The sequence below is a fragment of the Lemur catta genome, chromosome 18, assembly GCF_020740605.2.
Source record: "Lemur catta isolate mLemCat1 chromosome 18, mLemCat1.pri, whole genome shotgun sequence".
In the NCBI taxonomy this organism is placed as follows: Eukaryota; Metazoa; Chordata; class Mammalia; order Primates; family Lemuridae; genus Lemur; species Lemur catta.
In genome coordinates, this window is record NC_059145.1 from 41,791,196 (window position 1) to 41,803,339 (window position 12,144).

General features: G+C 51.4%; 1 protein-coding gene across 1 annotated transcript; it reads right to left on the reverse strand.

Moving 5' to 3' along the window:
• Positions 1-6,374: 6,374 nt before the first annotated feature.
• On the reverse strand, positions 6,375-7,121 carry LOC123623546 (60S ribosomal protein L7-like 1). The gene has a single exon (XM_045530746.1). The coding sequence runs from the start codon at positions 7,116-7,118 to the stop codon at positions 6,375-6,377; it is 744 nt and encodes a 247-aa protein (XP_045386702.1). The 5' UTR covers positions 7,119-7,121.
• Positions 7,122-12,144: the final 5,023 nt, after the last annotated feature.

The following is a 12,144-nucleotide window of genomic DNA, read 5'->3' on the forward strand; positions in this document are numbered from 1 at the left end:
GCCTCTCCCTTCTCTCCCTAGCCTGTGGCCATTTCACTTGGAGCCCCTGCATAGCGAGCTGCCCCCAGAAGGGGATTCTCTCCTTTGGGCTCCTAATGCTGACTTTCTTGTCCCCTCTCCAGGGGCAGCTACAAGCTTCTGGTTGAGAGCTGGGGCCTTCCTGAGCTGGGCAGGGCACAAAAGTGACTGGGGCGAGTCCCAGCCCTCCCTACAACCACCACCCTTACTCTCATCTCTGTTACAGTTTCCCAGGCTGTCAGCAAGAGGATTGATGGCAATTCAATCAATAATCAATCAAAAATCATGCTCCATGCTTATCTGTTAATTAACTCATTAAACATTTTTAAGTGCTTGCTGTATTCCGGCACCCTATAAATACTTGAATAGAGTGATGAACAAAGCAGAGGCAGTGCCTGCTGTCACGGAGGGAGCTGAGAGTGAAATGTAGAAATAGATGCTTAGCAAATATTAATACTCACGCAAGTAAATACACAATGGCAAATTGAGTTAAACCCAATGAAGGAAAAGTCGAAGGTGCCTCAAAAGAGGATGCAAGATGGTCAGTTTCAGCTTGGAGGGATGAGTGGCATGGCAGAGCTCTGTGAGGATGTTTGTGCTGAGATTTAGATGAAGAGGAGGGGTTGGCAGGGAGGGTGGGGGCTGTTAGAGGGCATATTGGGTATGAAGCCCCAAGGGAAGGAAGCTCAGGGTGATGTGAGGAACCCCGAGAGACAGGAGTGGCTGGAGGTGGGACCAACTGGAGCAGTGCAGGGGTGAGTGAGGCGTGAGAGTGTCCAAGTCTGGACATAGGTCCAAGTTCACCTGTGGCCTTCATTTGGGCCAGGTCTACACCTAGGCTGGCCAACCCAAACACACACCAAGGGTGCAACAGAGACACGGGCCCTGGCATGGAGCCCCAGACCCACATTGGCACCAGGCACCCAGGGTGAGGTCCCTGTGCCTGTTCCTCTGCCCTCCGGAGCTCTGCCTGGAGCTCTCTGTCCTTCTCTGAGGGAGCTGGGAAGTGGGGGTTCTGAGTGTGAGAAGCTGAAGGCCACTGTTACGCACACGCTGTGTGGGGGTCCTATTTATCATGCCCAGTGGGGGTGCGTGGGAAGGCCCAAGGAAGGGGAGTGGTGATGGGACTGGCCTTGTTGGTGTGGACTGAGCCCTGCACACCCCGTCCACCACACCACCCATGAGGAGGAAGGCAGCTCCGCACACCTGACAGACGTGTCTGCCTTCAGTGGCACTGACATACCTCCAAGTACTCCTCTGACCCTGTCCAGGGTGGAGATGGTGCAGAATACAGAGATGAATGAATGCAGCATTCACATTTCTTTAGATTTTCTGTGTCCCAAGCATCGTGCCAAGTGTGTGTGGTTGATTGTTACCATCAGGGGCCCCAGTGAAGCACACCTCCCGTTACCCAGGCCGGTGTGTAACCCCCTCCCACACGTGCTCTGGGCTCAGCTGCGTTCCTTGCTTCGGCTGATGGGTCATCAGCAAATGTGGTGCAAGCAGAGGCTCGGTAGGCACTTGTGCACTGAGGCCCTCGTGCCCCCTCAGAACCCAGGAGCCACATAAAGGATTCTGACCGAGGTGGCCCTGCTGACAGCTTGCCAAATGCCAGACAACTGACTGAGGCCCACCCAGGCAGGCCCAAGAGAGCCTCAGACGACTAAAGCTTCATGAGCTTCACAGGCAAGCCCAACAGAAGAGCCACCCAGCTGAGACCAGCCGAAGTTGCAGAATCAGAGCAAAAAGTGATTGTTGCTTTAAACAACAAAGTTTTCTGGTGGTTTGTTACACAGCAGTAGTAACTGATACAGTGCCCACTAAACATCCATGGTCTCATCTGGTGGGCACCACAGTCCAGGGAAGAAAGCATTTTTCTACCTTTTATATGGATCACGATACTGAGGAAATATAATAACTAACCAGGGTCATGCAGTGTGTCAGTGGCAACTCAGCTGGGTCTGCCTCCATGGGGTCCACACTGACTCTGTCACCCTGAAAATAAGGTGACAGAGCCAGCCACTAATATTCAGGAAATGAGGGGAAACTGGCCTGCCTTTGTCTTTCGTTGCTGTGTAAACCCCAATGTCAGCTGAGGCTGCCCAGCTCCATCCTCAACCAGGGGCCACGCCATGAAGCCTCGTTCAAGATTTGGGGGAATTCTTGTTCTCTGTGCTCTCGGCCCTGTCTCTGTGACCCTTCTGTTATCTTCACCCTTGTTTTCATCTATCACAAAGCACAGCTCCTTCTTGATTCTGTTCCCAAAGCAGCCACAAGCGCAAAGCGGTTGCTTACAAGGAAACCTTTACTAATGATTAGTGGATTGTGAAGAGGCTTGCTAATCACTGCTCCCAACGATGCAGCAGTGTGTATCAGGTGTCCCATCTCTAACCGGCAATTGTCGTCCCACTTGGTACCGGAGTGTGTCATCTCCCCTCCCATTCCCTCGCCCCACCCCTCCTCCTGCTGGCACCAAAGTCCTCTCTCCCTTGTTGTTGCCTCCTGACTCCCAAACACAGCTCCAGGCCAACTGACACCCAGGGGCCTCTTGTTTAACCAGAGGATTCCCTCCTGAGAAGACAGCTGTGGTTTTAAGTAGCAAAATCTCTCCCCACCCCATCACACACTCAGACAAGGGACTTCAGAGAACGAACATATCCCCATATCTGTCATTTTATGACTGAAGCTCAGAGCTCAGAGCCCAGAGAGATGGGGGGACTTGCTCTGTCTTCCAGCTGTGGTTGGAGCTAGGACTGGAAGGTAGGGTCCCCTCCACTGTGCAGGCAGAGCCCTGTGGATGTGACGAGGTGTGTGGGGCACCGGGACTGAGTAACCTGGGGCTCTGTGTCACCCTGCTGGGCATGGGCCCCCAAGGCGAGCCGTGCAAACATGCTGACCTGCCCGTTCTCCTCCCCAGCTCCACCCTCAGCCCCACTGTCCCCACGGTAATGCACACGTGCCCAGCCCATAAATATCTTATTTTGTGTTCCTGCCGGCCCCCACTAATAGGGCTAATGCTTCCTGAGGAGCAGCCCAAAGCTGCATTAGTCGCAGATGTTTGATTGATTTAAAACAAAGAGCCTGACCACCAACCTCTCTCTGTGGTTTCTCTTCCTGCCACTTTGCTTGCAGGGTTATCTCTGAAATGCAATTAAGGGGCTTAAAAGTACATTTTCAGGAAGATGTAGAATTGATGAGGGGAGCTGGCCCCTGTGGGTGCCTCCAGATTATTTCAGTTCCAGGGAAGAGAGCTGGACCCTGCCCGGAGGTACATCCATACCCACCAAAGTTTTGGGTCACCAAAGCAAAATTGCCCCTAAGGAGCCCCCACAGGGTTGGTGGGAGGGGCTGCCTTCCGGTGGAGCTGCTGCTGCCCCCTAGGTCCTGTGCGTTTGAAGACCCAGCATCCTTGGCCTTGGCGAAGTCTCTGGCAGGAAGCTGGGGCTGCAGGCTGGGAGGCTGCCTGACATGGGGCTTCCCACGTGCTAGGCCTAGGGGAGTCCAGGACCAAGCCTGCTGAGCCGGGCTCCTGCTCTCTAGGGGGTCCAAGCGTCATGCTGCTGGTGGGTTCCATCTTGGACGGAGATTTTTCCCACTGCAGTCCAGGGGGTGTCATCGTATAGCAGATGCTTTCCTGAGTATGCTGCTGGGGTCCCATGCTGGGGTCCCATGCGGGGGCCAGCACCATATTTCTCAGGCTCCCGTGGCCTGAGCCCCGCTCAGCTACAGACAGTCAGCTCTGGCGGTCCTTCCAAGCTGGCAGGGTGAGCCAGCCCGTGGCAGCGAGAGGATGAGGACCAGGGCCAGTGCAGTTGGCTGCTGCAAACGTTTGTAAGCCTCTGCCGAGTCCCGGCTGCCGTGAAGGGGCTGTGGAGAGGTGGACTAGTTGATGTCACAGTCCAGTAGGAGAGATGGGCAGCCCAAAATCACAGCCCAGGGCAGCAGGGGGGACCTGCTGGGGGGCAGGGGTGGGGCAGGGGTCTCCAGCAGGGGCTAAGGATGCTGGCATGTTAGAGCTGCTACAACGCACAGGGAACATACTGGGAAGGAGAAAATTATATTTGCCAGAATTTCTTTGAAGGAGAGCTTTGCACAGTTGGGAGGAGAGGGTGAGTGTGTGGTCTGGAGAAAACCCCAGGGCTTGTGCAGTAGCAACAGAGCACCACCCACAGGCATCTGCTCGGCCAAGTGACCTGCTGGGTTGGGAGCTAGTGCTGACAGGCTGGGGCTGCCAGGACAGGTCACCTGCAACCTGCACGCTCAGGCCCTCCCACACTACCTGTCAGCATTGAGCAGTTTGAAAATGTCAGAATGTCAGGTTTCAAGAGGCCCCACATTTTTGGCGTATGGAGGCCGCAGTCTTACCCCAATCCCATTCTGGCAGCCAGAGCTGCGACAAAATTGCCTTCTGCTGAGGTCACTGGGGAAAGATTCATCCCAGACATACTGTTCCACTGGGCATGGAAAAATGGGCCAGGTCTTGACCATTGGAAGTGGAGAGAAAGTATTTCTGATGAAGACACGAAGGAAAAAGTGAGACTTTATGGAGTGGGTGTGGGTAACAGTAGATACCTGGTTTGTTGAAGCATGATGGTAAGTTAAAGTAGGTTAGAAACCTATGGTGATGGATTTCAACATCTTGCTAAGAAGTTTGGGATCTACTTGCTAGGCAATGGTGAGCCATAGAGAGTTCTAGGCTCGGGGAGAGAGAGTCAGAAATGGGCTTCTGGAAGGTTACCTTGGTTAGGAACGGGGAGAGAATGTAGATGCTTTCATGATAGCAGCTTCTTTGGGTTCCTGGGGTGGGAGGGGATGATCTCAGTCTCTATAGAACATACAGCTTTGATGTCATTGGGCCAATTCCCTCGCCCACCAGGCCTGGTGCTCACCGGCCTCAAATACATCCTCCACCCCTTTATGCCTCTACCCCTCTGGAATCTTCCAGATGATTACCACCTTCCCTGGTAGGCAGCCTTGCTTCTTGAGGAGCTCACGGTATTCAACCACCCCCTCTGCTGCCATCTGCAGATCTTCCAGACCCTTCCTTCATTCACCCCAGACTTCGGCGACCTGGGTTCCACGTTTCCTCTTGCCTGACCTTGCAACTCCCAGGCCCTCAACCTCTCCACCCCCCCATCAGCGGTGGTCTCCTTTGTCCTGCCTGGCCACACCCTGGACCTCGCCCTCACTGGAGCCTCACTGCTTCCGAGGTCACCAAGTCAAACCTTCCTCTGTATCCTAATCCTGGGCTCAGCAAACAGGCCCTGGGCTGACTGCTGTAAGTGAAGTTTTACGGCCACAGTTCTGCCCATGCAGGTGCTCTCTGGGGCCACTTTCACACCGCAACAGCAGAGCGTAGTAGTCGAGACAGAGCGTGCGGCCTGCGAAGCCTAAAAGGTCCACTCTCTGGCCCTTTGCAGGAGAGTGTGCCAGGCCTGCCCTACTCCACTGGCTCCTCCTGTCTCTGCTCCCTCCCTACCCAGCACAGGCTCATGATTTCCATGGCTCTTTCTGGCATTGGGCCCATGCGGCCCCCTCTGTGGGAGCCCACCTGCTCACTCTCTCTTCCTCCGCCAAGAGCAGCCAGGGGCCGCTATAGAAACGTACACAACGGGCAGATTGGTTCCATTCTTGTCACCAGCTTCAAATGGCCCACCGGCATTCCCATAAGCCCTCCTGTCCTCCTGGGCCAGTTCACTCTCACACTCAATTATTTCAGCCTTCTCTAGAAACTTCACCTTTCTGGCTGGGCACAGTGGCTCATGCCTGTAATACTAGCACTTTGGGAGGCCAAAGTGGGAGGATTGCTTGAGACCAGGAGTTTGAGACCAGCCTGGGCAACATAGCAAGATCCTTATCTCTACCAAAAAAAAAAAAACCAGAGAGAAACTACATTTCTTTTTTTTTTTTTTTTTTGCATTCTCCTTTCTAATTGTATTTCAAGTCTTTTGAAAACAAAGCCCTGGGAATACCCAGATTCAAGTATGCCCCTGGGCTTGGTCCACTGTTGCAGGAGTCTTAGGGATCCTCATACACATGCTTGAGTCATTCATTCACCAATGTTTAACCGCAGGATAGAAGATCTGACAAAGCAAGATCTGACAAAGCAGGACTCCTTTCTCCATGCATGTGATTTCAGAGGTGGCAGCAGCCAAAGTGGAAAACACTGGAATTTTTCCTTGGAACTGGACTGTGATGAGACGTTCCTGCCATGAACATAACCGACTATCTTTTCCCTGACCATTCCCTCTGTTTTTGAAGATAGAGCAGAAAATAATCTTCTCTGAAGATACTTGATAATTCCAAAACCCAAAAACACATGCTCCCAATGCACTGTGCTTTCAGATATTCTGGGTCTAGTTCCCCTGGCAGATGAGCTGATTGATGCGTTCACCTCGATAGCCAGGTGAGCCCGTCTCCTTGAGGAAACCCAGTTTATTCTTGGTAGCATGACGGGCCACTGAGAGTTGGAAAGGATGCAAGAACCATGAGATCTCCTGGAAATGCTTCCCCGGGAAGGCAATTTCATGGATGAGGTCTTCCAAGCAAATGACACCAAAGCTCCCCAGGTGCTCTTCGATCACTGTGTTATCTGTCAGAGGGATGGTCTTATTTTTGACCTTGGCTTGTCCACGTTTCAAGATGAGTTCACGGACGGACTTCAGATTTGGAAATCCCCAGGTCACATAAGGTTCCACCATATGCAGCAATTTTAGGCTCTGCGGCGTGACTCTAACAAAGACGCCACTGAAAATTTTCTTTAGGCGAAGTCTTGCGATGGTCTTTTGCACCAGTGAACTCGCCCCATTAATCCTTTGGATGCGGACAACAAAGGCCAAGGAATGTTTATCCGGCAATTCCAAGGCATGAGGTTTCACTTCCAGTCGTCTGAGACGCACCCTGTCACGTTGCTGCCTCCAGGAATCATGTAGAAATGATTCCAGTCGCTTAAACCTGGGCCCTTTTCCTTTCCTCTGCTCTTTCTTTGCCAAAAGTGCTTGCTTTGCCTGGGTGGCTTTGAGGGCTTGGTAAGCCTTCCTCTTTTTCAGGAGATTTTCTGGAACCAAAGGGATTTTTTTCCTTTCCTCTTGCTCCGCCATCTTTCTCGAGAAACTACATTTCTGACCTACCTCTCCCCACTTCTTTTGCAGCAGATGACCCGGCCATTTACATTACAGAGCACATGAAAGATGTCAGGCAGGACTCACTCCTCTTCTGGATACCAAACGTAGAAGCTTGCCTCTATCGACCCGTCTGCTCTCTTGCTGTCCACATGTTGCAGCTGCAGAGCATCCCTTCTCCTCCAGTGGGTACCCCAACACCTCCTGCCTTCCTAGGAAATTTACTCGACAACTTAGCTTAGGTTGCCCTTAAAGAAGATCCTGAGACAAGGACTTAGGTGGGCACATTTGTTTGGTGATCCCTGGAAGCCCAGGGAGGAAGTAGGAGACGTGAGGCAGGGAAGGAAGAAAAATTAGCCAGTGAAGAGTAGTTAATGAGCCACGTAAAACTGGGGCAAGTGCCATGTAGCACCCTTTGTGGACCCTCTGGGATACTGGGTGGAGCACAGTGTGGAATCATCCAACTCAAGGACAGCGAGGCACTAATCTGCCTACTTCCACCCCGCATGCTTGAGTATTGCCCCTGGGGCATCGACCCCCTGCATTTCCTGGCTGCACAACATAAGCAAGCAAGCCCCCAAGTGCCAGAGGTGGCCCTGGGAGAGGCATGAAGACAGGCTGCCACACTCTGGTGTTTGCAAGAAACCGGCTGCAGCTACAGCGCGCTTAGGAGGGCTGCGGGCACCGATCTCTCTACTCCGCATGCCACTGCGGCCCTTCACTCTCCCAGACACAGTCCTCTCACCCTCCACGCTCTCCTCCCCTCTGTCTCCTCCCTTCGCCACCAAACCAGGTAGCAGTGAGATCTGTGGTCACAGTCCCCATTTGCTCCGTCCTGCTGGAGCCTCAGCTGTCAGTCTGGCCTCTCCCCCTCATTCTGACAAAGTTGCTTTCCTCAGCTCCACAGCGCCCAGGCCAACAACCATTTCTCAACTTTCCATGCGCCTGACGCTTCAACCCCATGGGACACTTTGACCACCTCCACCTTCTAGACACACTTTCCTCGTGGAGTCCATGCCATTGCCTACTTCTGGGCTTGCTTCTCCTTCTCTGGCGATGACTTTTTTGACAGTTAGGGGTCTTTCTGGGTGAGGGACGTTGGCCTGCAGAGGAGACAAGGCCCCTCTAGGCCAGCACCCATGCAGGACCAGCAGCTCAAAGTGGCGTGGGTCTTTCCAACTGCTTATTTGATATTTCCTCTTGCAAATCTCCAAGGCATTTCAGAGTCCAAACTGGACACATGATTATCCCACCCAGACCGTAGCTGGACTGTCCTCCGTCTTAGTGAACTGCAGTTTACCCATCAGTGGCAAAGGTCAGGGACATCCTTGATACCATCTACTCCCTCCCCCAAACCCTGGTGCTGTCCAGTCCATCCCTGGGACTGGATGAGTTTATCTCCTTGATCGCTCTCATGTTAGTTCCGACTCTCTGTCCCCACTGTCCGCACACGAGTCCGGCTGCCATCCTCTTGCTCTGCAAGCTCACCCCCACCCCCAGACTGGTGAGCTGGTGACCTGTCTGGTCCCTGTCAGTCCTCTTTGCCATGGTTTCCACGTTGCAACCAGGGGCATCTTTTCACAATGCAAACCAAATTATGTTCACCTCTGCTTACAACCAGTGTCGTCTTCCCACTGCTCTTCTTAACACAGACTTGGAGACCTTGCAGGGCCTGGCCGCCTCCTGTCACCTTGCGCACATGCAGCCCTTCCCCTTCCCCCTCCCCTCAGTGGTCTGCATTCGGCACCCACCACTGGACTTTTGCCTGAGCCGGGGCCTCTCCTGGAATGCTCTTTCTTCTTCTCTTCCTTTGTTAGTTCTTACTTCACTTTTTGATCGTAACTCAGTCATCACTTCCTGAGGGTCTCCTTCCTGAGATGAACTCTCATGACATCATAGAGGCAATTTTAGATCTGACTCATGCTTGTCTCTGCAGTGGACTGGGATGGGAGCAGGGGGCATGTCCAGTTTGGATCCCCATTGGACCCTCAGCATCCAGCTCAGTCTTTGGCCACTGTAGGCACTAAATCAATACCCACTGACCGAGTGAGTCCAAGCAAGAGTAAGCTAATCCAGTAACACTGGGATTGAGTCAGCTGGTTGAGCAGAAAGGCAGTGGCTCCTAATGAAAGCATCAGGGCAGATGTCAGAGTCTCCTTGAGATTTTGCAGTAGACATTGCCAATTGCTTTCTCTTTATCCCCAAGATTCCTTCTTGGGGGAACAGGGTGACATGTGAATTTTTATTCCTTTCCCTCATGGAAAGATGAACTATATGAATTTTAAACCCATTTGATTAGCAGTAAAGGGTCCTTGGAAGATGAAGGCTTTGGCATCACACTCTTCCAGGTTCGAAGTCTAGCTTTGTCATTTATCAGACCCTTTCGAGTCTCAGTTTTCCACAGTGTTAATTAGGGGATCACAGCACCTGCTCCTTAGGGCTGCTACAAGGGAAGTGCCGGGTGTCTGAGGGTCCCTGATATTGTTATACCGGCTGCCCTTCCCATCCTGGCTCAGTCAGCAGTAAGAAACTCACTGATTTCAATGCCCTTTTGCTACATTTTCCTTCTCTTCGTTATTCCTTGAACAAGGTTGTTGAAGACCTGGAAAGCTTTATTTCCTATGCCCCCCTTGCCTTCCTGGGTCTGTCTTTGGTCTGTTCGCCTTTCTGCAGGAATTCCAGAGAAGGTTGGAAAAACGAGGTTGTTTTATTGTCAGAGGTTTTTGCTAACCATAAAACTGGGTTTTAGTAGAGTGATTCATGGACATGCATTTGCAGCTGAAGTTGTAGATCTGTTTTTAGAAATTATTAGCAGGCATTAAACAAAAACAGTCTTTATTAATAATTCACCAGAAAAAAGATATGGTGCAATATCCTGCAACAGTAATCTTTAATGCCGGAATAAGTATTCCATTTGTTTGGTTTTTTTTTTTTTTCCTTCCTTCAGCATAACAAAGACTGAAATCCTCTGTAAATTGGAAGAAAGGCAGATCTTAGAGAGCGTATGTACAGCTGAGCAGGGGCTGGTTCTGCCTCTAGAATCCCCAGAAATGCAGGGCAAATTCTTGGTTTCAAGATTTAGAAATAAAGTGGAGCCATGTGAAACAAAAATAGGGCACTGGGTTGATTCTGGTAAAATGTGAGCCTCTGCTTTGCTTTAGCTTTAAGGCCTCATAAACTCACAGATGCATCAGACCCCACTGGCAGCCCACAACCCCCCAGGCCCACCCCGGAGGGCTCTGCAGAATCTCCTGCTGCCAGGCTCTTCCCGGCTGAAGGCTTTCTCCAGTAGAGGAGCACGCTTGGCCGCTTGGCAGGGAAGTGCTGGGAAGTTAATGCCCCTCCTGGTGGCAGCTCTCCACCAACAGGGGAGGGAGCAGGTAGGTTCATCCGCCGGCTTCCCTGCACCTCTGTAGGACTTACTGAGGGGTGCTCTGCACACTCTCTCAAAAGTCTCCACTTGCCCTGGAAGCAACTTGCTCATTAACACATCCTTTTTGGGCTTTCTTCTCTTCCTTCCCCACAGATAAACCACCCGCACCCAAGTCCTTATCTCAAGGTTTGCTGGGACAAGGGGAAGGGGGCCAGGAAGGGAGGAAGCCAGTAACTGTAATGAGGGGCAGGCTCCCTGGACAGAGCTGGCTCCATCTTGCTGGGGACACTGGGCCACACCGAAGGGAACCTGCCTCAGAGTTCTCCCCCTGGAGGAGGGCGAGGCTGGAGCCTTTACCTACCAACTCCTGTCCCTGACTGTTTGAGGATTGGCCCCAGGGCCTTAAGCCTCCTCCCCCACACTGCCATTGCTCTGACCACACTCCCCATGCCAGAGGTGGGAAGGTATCAGATTCAAATCATTAATAAATATATGACAAGTTGCCAGCCTCAGTGATTATCAGGGAAATGCCAATGAGCTCGTTTTTTTCCCTTCACCTGACTGGTAATTCTGGTGGGGACTTGAAGTCGAGGACACTTCCCTACTTCCCTGGTTAAAGGGGAATTATGACAGTCATTTGGAAAGCATTCTGGAAATATTTGTGAAAATTTACAATGCATATACCCTTTGATCCACAGTATCTTCCTGGGGACTCTATCCCATAAAATACAAGCACTGGTTTGTACAAGGACATTTATATATTTCAAAATTTATGTACAGCAAAAAAAAAAAAAAATGGAAATAAATGAATGCCCATCAATAGGGAAATGGTATTTCCTAATATAATTTGAATAATACAGCAACATCATGGAATAGTGCACTATCATTACCGAGAATGACATATGTTTACTTGAGAGATTTCCATGTTGTGTTGTTAGGTAATAAAGCAGAATGTAAAAAAGTATACATGTAAAAAAGTTTTTGTAAAACCAGTTATGATCCCTAAGTTCTCATATAGAGCCACTGTTTTACAAGCTGAATAGAAAGAGGTGGAACTTGTGGTCATCACTTCTGGCCTTCACAGTGACCGATGCTGCCAGACTGACGTCCCTGACTCCTGCACACCTTCCCTTAGGTTGCCTGGCTTTTGTGGTAATTGGTATCCTTGGCCCATTTGGCTGTGAAGTTGTTGGGCTGTTGTTTTTAATTTGTATTTTTGGGGGGGACAGAACCTCAGACCAGGCAGGGAGAGGTCTTGCAAGGGCACTGGTCCATTGCCCCAACCGAATAGCCATCAGCCCTTCATGCCAGAGGCGCTGCTATTTTTGGAGCTGATACTGCCCAGGTGCCTCTGCATAGCATTCAGGTCCCTGTGCAGCCTGGGCTTGGCTCACTTTTCCAGCTCTTTCTCCCCTCAGTTCTTTCCACCTTTATTGGATGCAATGACCCAGAGTTTGGGTATCCATGCTTCTACTCCTGCCGTTGCCTCCATCTGGAATGCCTGCCCATCCTTTCCCATTTCCACCTGTCCAAATAAGACTTTATCTGTGACAGGAATCACTTCCTGCCTTTTATGAGATCACATGACTTCTCACCCCTGCCAGACTGTCTCCAGACTGATACAAACCTGTG

Bases quoted from the DNA above. Each gene is read 5' to 3' on its own strand.
- LOC123623546 (XM_045530746.1), bottom strand. From the start codon at position 7,118: ATGGCGGAGCAAGAGGAAAGGAAAAAAATCCCTTTGGTTCCAGAAAAT.